The sequence below is a fragment of the Schistocerca americana genome, chromosome 2, assembly GCF_021461395.2.
Source record: "Schistocerca americana isolate TAMUIC-IGC-003095 chromosome 2, iqSchAmer2.1, whole genome shotgun sequence".
Taxonomy (NCBI): Eukaryota; Metazoa; Arthropoda; class Insecta; order Orthoptera; family Acrididae; genus Schistocerca; species Schistocerca americana.
This window is the reverse complement of record NC_060120.1, coordinates 190,629,514-190,646,420: the sequence shown is the minus strand read 5'-3', so window position 1 is coordinate 190,646,420 and position 16,907 is coordinate 190,629,514. Positions and strand designations below refer to the sequence as shown.

The following is a 16,907-nucleotide window of genomic DNA, read 5'->3' as shown; positions in this document are numbered from 1 at the left end:
TTGTTTCTCTCTTGCGCTTTGGTACCCAAGGGGTAACACAAACCTGAGCTTTCTCCACAATCGAGAGAGTGTGCATCTAAATAGCATCACGTACAGCGGTGGAAAATGACCTGTGTAATACGGTTTGTTCTACCGTATTGTGGCACTGTGTTCCCACGTCGATGTCAGTACTCGATTGAAACTAACGCCAATAGATTTGAGTATTTATCGATAATGTAGACGAAAGTAGTACAGAATTGAGTTATTTTCTGCGAGACAGTGATTGCAGGCGCGCTCCGTGGATTCTAAAAAGCTCAGTATTTCCTTAGTTTATTTTTATTTCAGTTGGCAAGATACATGTAATTGCGGTACCTGATACCGAACTATGAGAAACTTAATTCGATGATAATGGTATGCATTTTGATATCTTCAACCGGGACAAAATGGCTCTGAGCACTATGGGACTTAACTTATGAGATCATCAGTCCCCTAGAACTTAGAATTACTTAAACCTAACTAACCAGTTTTGCGTGGTTGGGGTGTGGTTCCCTTATTGCGCTTAAGTGAACGTTAAATAGAGAACATGAGGTCCTATCGCACTTCCATGTGACACTCGTGACGTTACTTTTGTCTCCGATGAACACTCGCTACCCAGGACAACTTACTGGAGCCTGTTCATCAAAAAAATCGTGAAGTCATTCACGTATTTGAGAGTCTATTTCGTAATATCGGACCATTTTTAATCGTCTGCCGGTACAATGTCGAACACTTTCCAGAAATCAATATTATCCGAAGGAAAGTTCAAAAATGTGTGTGAAATCTTATGGGACTTAACTGCTAAGGTCATCAGTCCGTAAGCTTACACACAACCTAACCTAAATTATCCTAAGGACAAACACACACACCCATGCCCGAGGGAGAGAGCTCGAACCTCCGCCGGGATCAGCCGCACAGGAAGGAAAGTTGCTGCTCATCATATAGCGGAGATGCTGGGTCGCACATAGGCACAACAAAAAGACTCTCACAATTAAAGCTTTCGGCCATTAAAACCTTCGTCAACACACACACACACACACACACACACACACAACTCGTGTCGACGACACGAGTCATGTGTGTGAGTTACGTTTGCGTGAGTGAGTGAGTGTGTGTGTGTGTGTGTGTGTGTGTGTGTGTCTATTGTTGACGAAGGCCTTAATGGGCGAAAGCATTAATTGTGAGAGTCTTTTTGTTGTGCCTATGTGCGACCCAGCATCTCCACTGTATGGTGAGTAGCGACTTTCCTTCTCATAATATTGTTACATTTCATCCTGGATTTTCCATTCTTTGCCTTTCCAGAAATCTTTGTATATACTGGCGAGCCGAATTGTGACCACCCGCTTAATAGCATGGTGGCCCATTTTTGGAACGCAATACAAAAGTGATTCTGCGTGTAATGGATTCGATAAGTCTTTGGGAAGTTTTCGGAGGTATTTGGCACCAGTTGTCTGCGCACAGGTCTTGTTGTCCCCATAAAGTACGGGCCGGTTGTTTGTGGGCACGGAGCTGGCTCCCGATAGCGTCCCACATGTGTTTCATTGGATTCATATCAGGGGAATTCGATGGCTGAAACATCAGTGTGAATTCTGTATCACACTTCTCACACTACTGATGCACGTTTCTGGCCTTGTGACAGGGACAGATATTGCGCTGCAAGGTTCCATCGCTGTCGGAGAAGACATCAAGCATGAAAATGATCCTCAATAATGTTCACCAATCCACAGCTGTCATGGTGCCTTCGATTACTATCACAGGTCCCATGGAAACCCACTGAATGCCCTCCATAAAACAATAACACCCTTGTTGGCCTTCATCCTGGCGCGGTTCATGTTTTGGGCGGCCATTCACCTGCATGATTGCGTATACGGTCACGACCTGCAACTCGATGTAACAGGAAATTAAATTCATCCGAGAAACGACATTTTTTCATTGGTCCACGTCCAGACTCGATGATCCCGTGCCCACTGCAGCCGTAATTGACGATTTCGTTGGATCGACATGGAACCAAAAAGGGGTCGTCTGCTGCGGAGCCCCTCGTTTAATAACGTGCGCTGCGAAACATCAGATCTGCCCCATATCGCCGTCCGCAGCTCGTGGTCGTGCGGTAGCGTTCTCGCTTCCCACGCCCGGGTTCCCGGGTTCGATTCCCGGCGGGGTCACGGATTTTCTCTGCCTCGTGATGACTGGGTGTTGTGTGATGTCCTTAGGTTAGTTAGGTTTAAGTAGTTCTAAGTTCTAGGGGACTGATGACCATAGATGTTAAGTCCCATAGTGCTCAGAGCCCATATCGCCGCCTATGCTGTTTTACAGAGCGGGCGAGCTTCCGACCACGTTCTGTAATTAGGTGTGGATGTAACAGCTTGCCACGTACTCGTGATTCCACCGTCCGTCAACCACTTTCCATAGATGGTTACTACAGTAGTCAAACTCGCTTTTGTCGGTGAATTTCCGCATTTGTGGTTTCCAGAATAATCCCTCTCTAGTCTCTTCTCCCTTTACATACTTTCTTTGTTGTGTCACTTTCCCGCAAAACCAACAGGAGGCATTCAGCCAAGCGTTGGCGAGTGGTCATAACGTTTTGGCTTATTCGTGTATAATCAACTTATTGCACAGCATGCTGAATATCTTGGCCCTAAATCAGTTAGCTTACTGTATGTTGGCTGTGGAGAACGAGTTAGTAAATGAGACGTTTAAACGAAGTGCATGCTATTTTCTGAACCGAGAGCGGTTGTAAATTTAAGTGCGAAACTGTTTTCCATCTCCGCTGACCATCAAACGCGTATGATACGCAATATCGTCTAGTCTGGAAGCCAGACTAAACTTATAAGTTGGAGGTTATAATATGTTGCGAAGCAGCTGACATTTTTTTCCCCCCTCCTCTTCAGTGGTCCAGGTGTCATAGTGCTGGCCGCGGAGCGCTTTTTCTGGAGACAGACATATCATTCCCATTAAGACGTAATTTGGAGCTTCACCAGGTGGGAAAGGAAATGAAGGAGCTTTAGATAGCTGGCTATCTCCTGTTTCTGACGGACATATTTCGTATAGTGTTTTATGTATGTTTCAGAGAAATTAGAAATGCATAGGCGTAGGCGAAGAGAAGTCTTTAAAATTTGCTATCTTTTGGTAGGCAAGGAGAACGAAACATCGAAATTCGTAACAGTGCATGTAGGATAAGGTTGTCCACAGCACAAAGCTGTAGGTAAAAGGATTTCTGTGTTACTTTAGATTTACTGGCATTTTATCATTAAATAGCATACATGTCTGCATCTGTAGATGCGTGAAGGTAAACAGAACATGTTCGAAACGCTTAGCTTTATGTTAAGTTAAACACAAAATAAATATAAATGTGGCTGGTAACAGTATAGCGTAAATAATTAAACGATACGTATTTTTGTCCATAGTAAAATTGTTTTATTTTGAGCATTTATATTAAAATGAATTTAGTTACATTAAAAGCGTTCAGAAAAAAAGATTCGATTCTCCACTTAAAAGAAAAACTGCTAGATGTTTCTGACATACGTAATGCTTTTCTTATGGCACTTGAGGTATACGTAAAGATGCGCTGCATAAATCACGTAATAAATGGTAGGATCACCGACAGTATTTGTAGCACTTCTAGGGAATGAAACATAAATGGAAACTGAGAGCCCACGACTTCTCTTTGCTTTTTTCCCCCTTTTTTTGCACATAATTAAAACCGCTCATCATTCAGTGTTAGTCTGTTGTCTATTTTAAATCCTTCCAGAGTATAAATTGCGTTTTATAAGTAATAAAAATTAGTTGATCGCATAACATCTGCGCATTTGTGTAACAAAAGCAATTATTTTTATGCAAGTACGGATTACATACACAAATGTAAAAAATATATAATTATTGTTGTTATTTTGTACTTAACAGAACGTTCTGCCCCATGATAGAAGCCAAGAGTTTCCTGTTATTACTGGTAAATGCAAACGTTGTTAATGAATAACACATACATGTTTTACGTAAGTTTGACGAACTATCGAAGCGATGTTTGATGTACTTTTTGTTTTGCGTTATTCCTCAGGTTTTTGTCGAGGTAAGCTTTTCTAGCGCTGTATGATAAATCTGTATTGTTTTCTTAATGTTTACTACAACACCCGTCTGTTTCACAGTACACATCGACAATTTTCGAATACAATCTGAATTAAACATTGAAAATTTCAATTTTGCTATAAATACTGTTTACTTTTAAGTATCAGACAGGATATCTATGTAGAACAAAAATATTCTCTTGGTTACCTGGCCCTTTATATATCGTCACTCAATTTCTAAACGGTTCACCACTTCCAATTATTAGGGGAGTCTAGTAAGACACCGACAACATACGCAAAGAAAGTGATCGTTATGAGGTAACGCCCGGTAGGTGTGCAACACTCCTAATGTAGAGGTGACGCAGGTACAACCTTACCTTGACCACAGCTACTAGGAAATCTACCGTAGTCTACGCTTACCTACAATAGTTTACGTTATCCTAGGTAGCCTTGGAACTCTAGGTATACTATTACGTTAGTTCATTTGCCGGTTTCTCCGAATGGACGCCTCGTCCACTTTCTCATCTCTTCCAACGAATGTACCGGGAGTACCTATCCAGAGCGCACTAGTCAGTAACTCCGTCTCTGCTGACCGGCGCCAGTTCGTCACGCGACCGACTCCTCCGTTTCCTCGGGTCGGCCCGCGGCCAGCGCTTCCCCAGTAGTGTCTTGGACAAATCAGAGGGAGCGCACATGTCGCAAACTCTAACGTAGTCTCCTGCTGCAGCTCCAGCAACTCGCAGTTACTTGCCCTGGTAGTCGTATTTCAGCTGTTTCTCTTAGTCCACGTACAATATTTTCTTTTATAGTGCGTTTTGGGAATGAACTGCCTATCTGAAAGTTTAATATCCCCGCTCTCCCCCCCCCTCCCTCCCCCTCTCTCTCTACTGTAGTACGGATACTACAGACCTCACCGTCGGACACAAAGATCGGCCTTTCCTGACCGCCTCCTACACTTCGTCGTTCTGTTGCAGAACGTGCATGACAAGGCGGCGTGCGAGGCGATCCTGCGCGTCGAGAACAGCGCCTACCTGCTGCACACGAGCTACCCGGCGTCGCTGAAGATGTCGGCCGCGGGCGCGGCGCAGGCGCCCGCCCCCGGCTCACCCTGCTGCTGCGGCCGCCCCCAGTCTGCCTCCGCCGCCGGCACGTCGCCGCCTGGTCAGCAGCAGCAGCCGCCTCCGCAGAGGCCTTCGTCGCTGCCGCTGCGACGCCCGCTCTCGGTGCCCGAGCCGCCACCTCCTCCGCCCCCGCCGCCACCGGGCGGAGGCAGCCGTCCGCGGCCTGCGCTCTCCGCCCCCGAAGAGCCGCCGGGCCCTTTCCCGCCGCCGCCTCCGGCGCCTCCTCTCAGCTCTCCGGTGAGTTAGCTGCAGCTATTTCATAGTCATCCTTCGTTTAATTTAACGCGAGAGATTTTTTTTTCTATTGCGATTCCTTGCGCCCTCTTCTTCGTGTCTCTGCGTCGCTGTCGGGCACACTGTAAAAGCGCCATCACGTTGGGCGCGGAATCGATTTTACGTTGTTTTCCGTTGAAGCGGCATGCCGACGAGTACTTGACTTGTGTTAAGCCGCCGGCACGTGGACCACGCATTCGAGCGTTGAGTGTGCCGAATTTCTGACGTCACAACATGGGAAGTGCACGTTGAGCTGAGTGTTTCCGAACGTGCATGACAATATTTAGCATGTCAGATATTCTGAAAGCGCGTTTGGGAGTAGATCAATGAAATGGAAAAATGCCACCTACGTCATATGACGCCGCCTCTCTTCAGTACAGAGTCGCAAGACGCCATTTTGGCTTTCAGTTGAAGCCCATATGCGTATATACTGTTTCTAAGCTCCAGAAAATTGCCAATCTGTGGAAAAACCGTTGTTAATTGCACGACGTGTTCTAATAAAGTGACGGGAAACATATTGTTGGCTAAAGAATTATTGTAACTTGCATATTATGAAAGTATGCCGTTTCAAGGCAAAGGAATATTGAGGATTCATTTAAAACCCATTGTTCTTAGTACTATTTCTTATAGTTAAATGATAGTAACATACCTACGATTAAACTTTCAGGAGACGTTAAGACGAAAAGTATGGTCGTAGATCATTTATGATCAGTGTAGCTAATGAGCAGTAGAAAAGCAGAAACGTTATGTGACGTATGATGTGTTGCTGGTTCGCGTTCTACTGGACCCAAACATTTGTATACTAATCTTCTCGTTTTCTAATAGCTTCTGATACTTTATTACTAGTTTAACAGAAAATATTCTACAACATTCGATGTAACGTAAATATACACTGAAGACACAAAAGTTATGGGGTAGCAATATCCACAGATACTGATGACGGCAGTATCGCGTAACAAGGTACGAAAGGGCGGTGTATCGGCGGTGCTGTCTTTCCTACTAAAGTGGTTTATGTGAAATGGTTTCGGACGTGATTGTGGCCGCACGACGGGAATTAACAGGCTTTGATCGCGGAATGGTAGACGCATGGGACATTCAGTTCGGAAATCGTTATGGAATTCAGTATTCCGAGATCCAGTGTCAAGAGTGTGCCGACAGTACCAAATTTCAGGCATAACCTCTCACCACGGACATCGCAGTGGCCGACGGCCTTCACTTAACGACTGGGAGCAGCTACGTTTGCGTAGAGTTGTCAGTGCCAACAGACAAGCAAGTCAGCATGAAATAACTGCAGAAATCAATGTGGGACGTACGACGAACGTATTCTTCAGGACAGTGCGGCGAGATGTGACGTTAATGGCAATGGCAGCAGACGACCGACGCGAGTTCCTTTGCTAAGAACACATCAACTGCAGCATCTCTCCTGGGCTCGTGACCACATCAGTTGGACTCCAAGACTACTGGAAAACCGTGCTCAAGTCAGATCATTCATTTCATTTCCGTGTCCGGTCAGCTTTTCCAGAAGGTAGCAACTCCGATGGCCTTGTTGTTTCCCTCGATCAAGTCCTGTGTTGTGTAGGGTTGTTTAAGTTGAGGACAAATTAGCAGGTGGGCCGGGTCTGGTGTTGTTCCGCACCCGCAGGATGTATCTCCGTCAGCTGGAAGAAGCCCCGTTTTTGCATGTTGGTCTTGCAAAGAGGAACGCCCACCCAAAGACAATTGAGCGATCTCCAAATAGGGTAGGGCAAGTCGTTTCCTGAGTTAGCTCTTCCTTTACAGGAATATCACGTGGTAGCTTGCTCGTCCACCCGGTGATGCGGTTAGACTCTGGTGTTCCCTCTAGTGTTCAGTCCTGGCGATGAAGCTCTTTCACGATTTCAGTCGACGGACTAAAGCCTAATGATCATGCAGTGGATGTCGGGGATCATAAGTTTGCATAGCCCTCTCTACATCAGCAGCAACAACCCTTCTAATAGTGGGGGAAGTTATTCCAACAATCGGGTAGATTTTATCGACTGGAGTTTGCTTCGTACATCCCGACAAGATTTTGACGGTCTCATTGATTGCAATATCAACCTGTCTGGTGTGAGTGGATGCACTCCACACAGGTGAAGCATACTCTACAGCGGACACACACAAAGCAAGAGCCGAAATTTTCAGGACGGGAAGCTTGCTCCCCAGGGTGTGGATGTGAGCTTCCTCAAGATGTTATTCCGTGAACTAACTTTCAGCCTGGTGTTATGGCAATGTTTTTTGAAGGACAGAGTTCGGTCAAGGGTAACGCCCAGATATACTGGTGTTGAACAATGCTCCAATCGTTTGCCTTGCCATGTAACGTCCATTTCCCGCCGAGCTTCTCTATTCTTCAAGTGAAATGCGCACACCTGAGTCGTGTTGAGATTTGGCTTTAGATTATTGGCTTTGTAGTAGGAACCAAGCGTATCTAGCGCAGAAGTCAACTTTTCCTCAGGTCAGATGAGTCCCGATTTCATTTTGTAAGAGCTGATGGTAGGGTGTGATTGTGGTGCAAACCGCACGAAGCCATTAACCCAAGTTGTCGACAATTCACTGTATAAGTAGGTGGTGGGTCCGTGATGGTATGGGCTGTGTTCACATGGAATGGACTAGGTCCTCTGGTCCAAGAGAGCCGGCTATTTGGAGACCATTTGCAGCTATTCATGGAAATCATGCTCCCAAGCATGTAACTGGGCCACAGTTGTTCGCGATTGGTTTGGAGAACATTCTGGACAATTTGAGCGAATGATTTACCCACCTAGATCGCCCGACGTGAATCCCATCGAACATTTATGGAACGTAATCGAGATGCCATTTCGTGCACAAAATCGTACACCGGCAGCACTTTCGCAATTATGGACAACTATGGAGGCATCATAGCTCAACATTTCAGCAGGGGACTTCTGACTTCTTGAGTCCAGGGCACGTCGAATTGCTGCACTACACCGGTCAAAAGGAGGTCCGACACGATATTGGGAGTTACCGCATGATTTCTGTCACCCCTACTGTAAGTCTGCTTTTTCTGAGAGATGAATTTGTTTGTTTGACTTTCCCTACAAGAAAGCTTACGCTACTTTTAGTAAGATATTACGCACTTCCTTGTTTCAAATTTAGTATTTCACATGTTGTAAAGATTGTGCTAGTGAGTAGAAACAGTGATCAAGTACAAATGAAGTTAGGGTTTTAGAAAAAATTTAGAATGATGAAATAATGTACGTGAATAACTATTGTAAATTTGCATCGCACTATTTGTAATAGATTTTTGTAAGCCGAGGTCCTTACTGACTGGACATTGTGCTTTCCTTTTTGCCTCGTACTATGTTCATAGATATCGAAATTGTTATTTACGTATACTTAAGACAGAACAGTCTGACTAGCATATAGATAACGGCGGAAATGTGCGTTTCAGTAGAATTACACAGGAATTTTACGACTGTCCATTTCGTAAACAGTGGGATCTGAGAGCCAATCACATAGGACAACTGCCCCAGGAGCGCACTGCAGTGGCGAATACCACGTCGGGGGATACGTACCGTGTGCACAAGGAGAATAATTTTTGAGCGTTCAACAGAACGTTGAACTCTGCACGCTCAACGTTGACGTTCAAAAGCACGGTCTGTGTTCCAGCGGCTGCAGCGTAGGAACGGACATGTAATGGTGCGCCTGCCGGGGCGGCAACCCGTCGGACGGCCACGCTGTACATGCCCACAAGGACACAGGCGTACGGTGGAAAAAAATTCGGTCGGTAACGGCCTCCGAGCTGGGCAAGTATACACAATCTAAGTACACCACTTTACGGTAGATGAGTTGGTGTATAAACGGGCATGATATGGTAAGGGTCGACCAATCAGAGGAAGCCACAGTTGTGTAAGGAGGAGCTAGTTTCGCCGCGATTATTTCCGAAAAGTCTCGAGGAGAAGACTGTTATTTATAGAGTGCATTATTTGTACCACGTAAAGTCGCTGTGTAATGCGACTGCCATCATCTGACATTGGTAATTCGTCTAATGGTTCAGTTAAGTGATCAAAGTAAGTGATGTGATCCACGAGGCAACCAACTCAAGACTGTGCATTTTGCGAGTGCCCACGGTGCCAAAGTAAGCGATGAATTATACAAACAATAGTGGTTTCCAAACATTTAAATCAATGGATACCGACGAACAAGATGAAATAAACCGATTTTTAGGATTGATTTTGTGGGTGGCGTTGGTGAGTCTTCCATCCATGCATTAATATTGGTCCCAGGATCCAATGTTTATTCAAACATTACCGCGAAAGGTAATTAGCAGAGATAGTTTCGAAATTCTGTTGAGAATGCTGTATTTCGCAGAGAACAAAAAGTCGCATTTCAAGTTTTGTAGTCCTCTCGTCCTCAGTTGCACATTATATTATGGTGTGTCGATAATTTTTTGCTTTTGGACTGTCTAATTTTCGTGCCATATGCGTTTCCCCTTTATTCTTTGCAAGCATCTTCATTTGGAGGTTTCGTGAATGTTGTTCCACATGTTATGTTTTTTCCGTTTTTTGCGATTTTTATCTTCTTATAAATGCCATTTGAAATTTTGTGGCGGCCGCTGTGGCCGAGCGGTTCTAGGCGCTTCAGTCCGGAACCGCGCTGCTGCTACAGTCGCAGGTTCGAATCCTGCCTCGGGCATGGCTGTGTGTGATGTCCTTAGGTTAGTTAGGTTTAAGTAGTTCCAAGCCTAGGGGACTGATGACCTCAGATGTTAAGTCCCATAGTGCTTAGAGCCATTTGAACCATTTGAAATTTTGTTTTGTAGACCTCGCAGCATTAGGAACTCCATACTTGTTTTAATGTTATGTGTTGGTTGGTGTAATCATTGAAACAAGTATTCAGTTCCTGGTGCTGTGAAGTCTGAAAAACAGAATCTCAAATGGCCATTACAAGAAGAAGAACAGCGCCGAAAATGGAACAAAAACACAACATGTTGAACAACACCCACGAAACCTGCCGCTGAATTGCCTTGCAAAGAATAAAGACTAAACGCATATGGCACGAAAATTGTGTTTGTCAGTTGTAATTAGACGGTCCATAAGTAAAAATTATCAATATAACGCAATACAATTAAAAAAAGTTGATGTTTCAGATCGTCTCTAAGAAGTTCAATTCGTTCAGAAGTTCAGTTCGTAATCGAGGTACTGAAGAAAAGTTTTCAAAACTGTTATGAACCTGCCGAAATACTTAAATCGCAAAGAAATTCTAACGACCAAACTGAAACGCGGTGAAGTGATTAAAAAAGAGAATAGTCAAGGAATTACGGTTCTGAAATGGAAAGACAAAAGAGAGGTTTGATTCTTTCCGTCAAATATTCGAGTGTAATGAAAAATGTGACAACCAAAAGAGGGATTTCTCGAAAACCAAAAATTGTTACTGAATATAATGCAGGAAAAACTGCTATTGACCTGTATGATCATCATGAGAGCATACAGCAGTCCGTTGCAAAAAGTGCACTGTCAGTCCCCACGGACCGGCCTCGTCCAAATACAAAAGTACACCGACAGGCCCAGGGGACTGACACCACCACGGAGTGACGGCTCGCGTAACTTGTTAACAACTACAACCGTCCACAGAACCTGTCACATCACTTTTAGAACAGAAGAGTCGTCTATTGGGAAAGCACCTTTTGCCCTAAACTAAATAATATTTGCGGAGTCGTTACTATTTACAATATATGTACATGATTGCGTCAATAGCGCTCCGTGACACCGTTCGCGGATGGTTGCTCATCTTTGTTGATTACAAAGTGATAGGATAGAATCTATACTGAAAAAAAAAAAACTAAAAGCCTCTTTTCAAAATATTTTCATGACCGCATGTTTTTTGAGAATCGGGAAACAGCTCAGATGATAACAGCATTTATGTCGCAGAGAGCCGGCCGCGGTGGTCTAGCGGTTCTAGGTGCTCAGTCCGGAACCGCGCGACTGCTACGGTCGCAGGTTCGAATCCTGCCTCGGGTATGGATGTGTGTGATGTCCTTAGGTTGGTTAGGTTTAATTAGTTCTAAGTTCTAGGGGACTGATGACCACCGATGTTTAGTCCCATAGTGCTCAGAGCCATTTGAACCATGTCGCAGAGATTTTAATTTAGGCTCCAAAAAAGAGGTTTTACAATCCCAGTAGATGTTCCAAGTAGCTACCATTGTTTGCAGAACACAGGTCATCTATTTTAGACTAAGACTGTATCTCTAGTTGGAAAAGTTGTGGCACACCTCCGCTCGTACTTACTGCAGCCACTGTGACATTTCGCAGTTGTTTTTTTGTATTATGTCATCATCAATATACAAACTCCCTCATGTGACACCACAGTAGGTAAAAGGGTATGAGATTTGTAGATTCCACTGGTTATACATCATTTCTGTTTCGTTTTGTCCACCGCCTGAGATAATATTTATTTAAATAGCGAGCCACCGCACGATTTTAGAATGCAGGGATTCAATCATCTTCTTTCCCGTCACCGGCGGAACATACTTCAGTCGTCCAGGAAGAAGAAAATGTGTCCAGTTGCCACCACGTAGTCGTACAAGGAAGTTGCAATGGTCCAAGCAGGCAGTCACCAACGCATCTTGCCCAAACGTTGTTGGACAACCGATACTGGAAACGTGTCACGTAAACGACATTTCTTTTAATTAAGTCCAAACCTTTGATCGTGGCGACTGAAAATGCCGTTTCAGATATAAGGTGGTTCTTCCATTGTCACTACTAAGCTGAGAATATGTTTATCTTTGTCTATGAACAATGCCATACGACCTTACTTTCAAATTGTTCTGAGCACTATGGGACTTAACTGCTGATGTCATCAGTCCCCTAGAACTTAGAACTACTTAAACCTAACTGACCTAAGGACATCACACACATCCATGCCCGAGGCAGGATTCGAACCTGCGGCCGATGCGGTCGCGCGGTTCCAGACTGTAGGGCCTAGAACCGGTCGGCCACACCGGCCGGCCCCGAGGCAGGATTCGAACCTGCGACCGTAGCGGTCGCGCGGTTCCAGACTATAGCGCCTAGAACCGCTCGGCCACTCCGGCGGCGACCTAACTTTTTTACATATCCTTGGATGAGGTCTGTCATTAAGACCTGATACGTGGAAAGCGGAATTTGTTCTCAGCCTTCCACGCCGTATTGTTTCTTATAGTGTGTTTGGACGTACTGATATGGTTCACAACCAATTATATTCGATGAGGTTCAGTTGGGGCATTTGAGATGACTACATTTACAAGATTCTTTGCGATTCGTGATGTAGTGCTCCTTATTTTGATGGGAGAATTGTCGCAATGACATAGAAAAACTGCGATTCCAGTTGGCGTATAGTGTGATAAACATTCTATCGCGTAACATGTGTGCAATCCACCAAGAAGATACTGCCGATTCACTCAGTGGTGTACTTAGCTTCTACAGTGAAACACCTTGACGACAGAGAGATTCAGTGGCAAAACCTCTGCAAAATCGAGAATAACCATTAACCGTATACAAATTCACTGCTGCGTGCTGTACACAGACCGAATAGCTTCCAGTTCACAGCGCAAGGCATTTGGCACTTACTCTGTCTTACTCCACACGGGTGTCTAACTGCAAAAAAATTGTAAATTTGTGGTAAGAACTTATGGGACCAAACTGCTTAGGTCACCGGTCCCTAAGTTTACACACTACTTAATCTAACTGAAACTAACTTACGCTATGGACAACACACACACACACACACACACACACACACACACACACACACACACGCGCGCGCGCGCGCGCGACGGAGGACTCGAACCTCCGACGGGGGTAGCCGCGCGGACCGTGACAAGACGCCCTGACCACGCGGTTACCCAAATGCACGGACGGTAATAACCGTGAGCTACGGTAACCAGTTTTTCCACCTAACTGGAGCCGTGGCTGTCTGTTCATGTGAGGTAACTCAGTCTCGTTCTTGTTCACCATCGAGACAGAAGAAGCGGGCTGTCTTTCCACGAAGTGGACTGGCAGCACTGGGTTTTTCACAGTACATATACATGCCTACTCGGCAAGCGATTGTGCGGTGTGTGGCGGAAAGCAAGTAGTGCGTCAGAATTATTCCATTCCCCTCCGTCATAGTCTGGTCTCGGGTGGTACGCTGATAGTGAACAGCTTTCAGCAAGCCCGAAATTTCTCTACTTTTATTTTCCTGGTCACTATTCAAAATGTATACGCGAGCAGATCGCAGGATTTTATGAGTAGTTTTCTCAGCGATGCATAGTGCTCTTATTGTGACGTCAGCATTTCTGTGACACTCGCGCTGAAGAAACGAACCTGTCACCATGTATGTACTCCCCTGTAAATTTTCTGTCTCTTCCAGTAATACGGTCTGATAAGGGCTCCCACAGTCTAACAATTCCTTACAAGTAATCTAACGATGGTTTTGTAAGCGGCGTCCTTCGTTTCCGAATTACATGTCCTGGGATAACATCAATGTATAGGACTCTGGTATCTGCCTTCCATGTGGTTAGATTTATCTGGTCGTTCCGCCTGATACAGAGCGTATCATAATCAATATCGACAGTTGACACGTGTGAAAGTTTACGATAAAGGCAGCAAAAACGTTCCTGTAGACATGAATCTGCAAGCAACCCTTTTGCGAGGTAATTGTGAGCGTGTGGTTATGTCATGGACTTCAGTGTGAAATTTCTGCTATTTTGTTGAAAAATGGCATTTTTGAGGTCATGGTTGCATGCAAAATACATGTTGATACTTGCAAGGAAGAAAACGGCAACCAGGTACTGTTAATTATACCATTTGTTTATACAAACAGGGCCATTACCGACTTGGAACCGACAAGTTCGTCTTCAGACGACTGATCACATTTATGTTACATTTGTTGTTGTTGTTTACATTAGTTCTTGCAAGAAACAGCCAGCTACCAATGTAAACAATAACATATGTAATACTCACATCAACGTGAATCGCCGTCTGGAAAGGAACCTATCAGTTCAAAACCGGTAACTGCCCTAGTTGCGTAAATAAATAGCATCATTAACAGTGTCTGCTTGCTGTTTTCTTCTTTGCAAGAATCAGCTTGCGAACATTTTCTTATTGCTACAAGACTGGTCAGATTCCTAGTACAACACTTAGAACGTTCCTAATAAAGTATTTATTTTGTAATGTTATTATTTTTTTGCTGTGATGCGGAGAGCAGCATAATTTTGTGGTGTCAGAATAACTTCTCAATTTTTGGACACAAAGCACTTATGTAAAAACAGAGATACATAATTTTTTTTCATTTCTCTGACAAAAGTTAGACTTGGCACGTTTTTCATTTCTATTCTTCAAATGTACATAGGTTGGACAAAAATGTGGAAATACCGCGACGTGAGAAATGCATGCTTCAACATAAGCCTGCAGGTTGCGCTGTTGTATTTGATCATGAACGGCACCTGTGCAGTGTCGTCAATACGTTGCAGGAGGCAGTCGTGGTCAGAAGAGTGTTATGTGTAGTTGTGAGTGCATTATGTAGGAGCCAAGTAAATTCGAACTTGGGCAAATTGTTTGTGTTCGTATGGCAGGTGCTTCCGTTACTTAGTTAGCTGAAGTCTTTGGTGTTTCAAGAGGCACTGTATCGAAAATTTATTCCTCTTACCGGGAAAGCGGAAAAACATCATCCACTAAACAACAACACGGACGAGAGTGTATGTTGAGTGATCGTGACAGACGGTCATTGAAGAGGATTGTGGTAAAAATAGTGGACGACAGTTGCAAAAGTCCCAGCAAAACTGAATGTCGAACTCGCGAACCCGAGCAGCACCAAAACAATACGAAGCGAGCTCCAGAAGTAGGGAATTGCAGGGCTAGCTTGAATTCCAAAACCACTCATCAGTGATGCAAATCCCCGTAACAGAGAAACGTGGTACCGAACCCATAAAACCAGGACTAAGGAACACTGGAAGGAAGTCATTGGATCCGATGTGTCTTGTTTCACGTTGTTTTCAACTTCTGGCACAGTTTACCTCCCATGGTGGAAGATCGGCGGTGATTTGGGTAGGTACATCGTGGTATTCCACGGGTCTCACGGTTACTTTGCAAGGTCACATTACTGGCAAGAATTATGTGGTCATTTTGGCTGATCAGGTTCATCCAGTGGTGCAACGTTTGTCCCTCAGTGATGATGCTGTGTTGCAAAAGGACAGGGCCTCTGTTGGCACAGCTCGCGTCGTCGAGAACTCGTTTTGTGAACACGAGGATGGATTGTCGCATCGCCCTTGGTCACCAGATCACCAGATATCAGTATTACTGAGCCTTTATTGTCTACTTTGGAGAGAAAAGTCGTGATCATTATTTACCTCCGTCATCGTTACCTGAACTTGCCAAAATTTTGCGCTAAAATTCGTATAAGATTCCCTCGAAATCCATTTTGTACTAGTATACATCCATTCCAAGACAACTGGAAGGCCAGCCGGAGTGGCCGAGCGGTTCTAGGCGCTACAGTCTAGAACCGCGCGACCGCTACGGTCGCAGGTTCGAGTCCTGCCTCGGGCATGGATGTGTGTGATGTCCTTAGTTTAGTTAGGTTTAAGTAGTTCTAAGTTGTAGGGGACTGATGACCTCAGAAGTTAAGTCCCATAGTGCTCAGAGCCATTTGAACCTTTTGAACAGCTGGAAGCTGTTTCGAATGCCAACTGTTTTCCTACGCCGTATCAGGTATGGTAAAGTGTTGTGTTAGTGATGCTTCCATATTTTTGTCCATCCCCTGTATTTGAAATATGAAGTTTTCGAATAATTCCTCTTGTAATCGGATTCAGATTTTATAAGAAATAAAATACTTCTTCAGAGGGTCCTATGTTACAATTTACAGTACACTCGTACCTGTTAAAGGAGGTGTTCCACGTGTCGTTGTCACATTTGGATGCAATACTACACTGAGTTACGAATATGTTCAAACACACTTCGAGCCATCTAGTAAAGTTTAATAGCACTGTACAATTCGTTGCTCCAATTTTTCAACCGTATGAGCAGGAATGCTGTGCACTTCACTTTTGAGATGATGCCAGACAGAAAATTCTGGAAGTGTGAGGTCGGGCAGTCTCGGAGGCCTAGGTACAGGCCCCGCTCGACCTATCATATTAGCGCATTAGATGTCGTCTTACATCAGCGGATTAAAAAAAGCTGCTCTTCCGTGGGTCCGTGTTTGCTTCTGTTATCGACTACTTCCACCAAAGCCAGTTTTAGCTATGTATTGTCATGATCTGTAAGTGTCCGGACGGATACTATTGCATACTCGATGATTTTCACTGACTGGTCGTGGAACAGGTATTCAAAGCAAGTCGTAATTTTCAACGTGTGTTTCACAAGGGACATCTCTCGGTTCAAAGAGGAATTTGTTTTTACACATTTGAACACGCACCATCTCACGTAATAACCACGGCTGCGATGGGGTGTGAATGTGT

General features: G+C 44.5%; 1 protein-coding gene across 1 annotated transcript in view; it reads left to right on the top strand.

Annotated features, from left to right (window-relative positions):
- LOC124593865 (TGF-beta-activated kinase 1 and MAP3K7-binding protein 3) overlaps positions 1-16,907 on the top strand; it is a 488,317-nt gene that overhangs the window by 205,367 nt on the left and 266,043 nt on the right. The window contains exon 3 of the mRNA XM_047132213.1: positions 5,048-5,431. Coding sequence (XP_046988169.1) covers positions 5,048-5,431 — 384 coding nt within the window. The remainder of the gene's footprint in view (positions 1-5,047; positions 5,432-16,907) is intronic.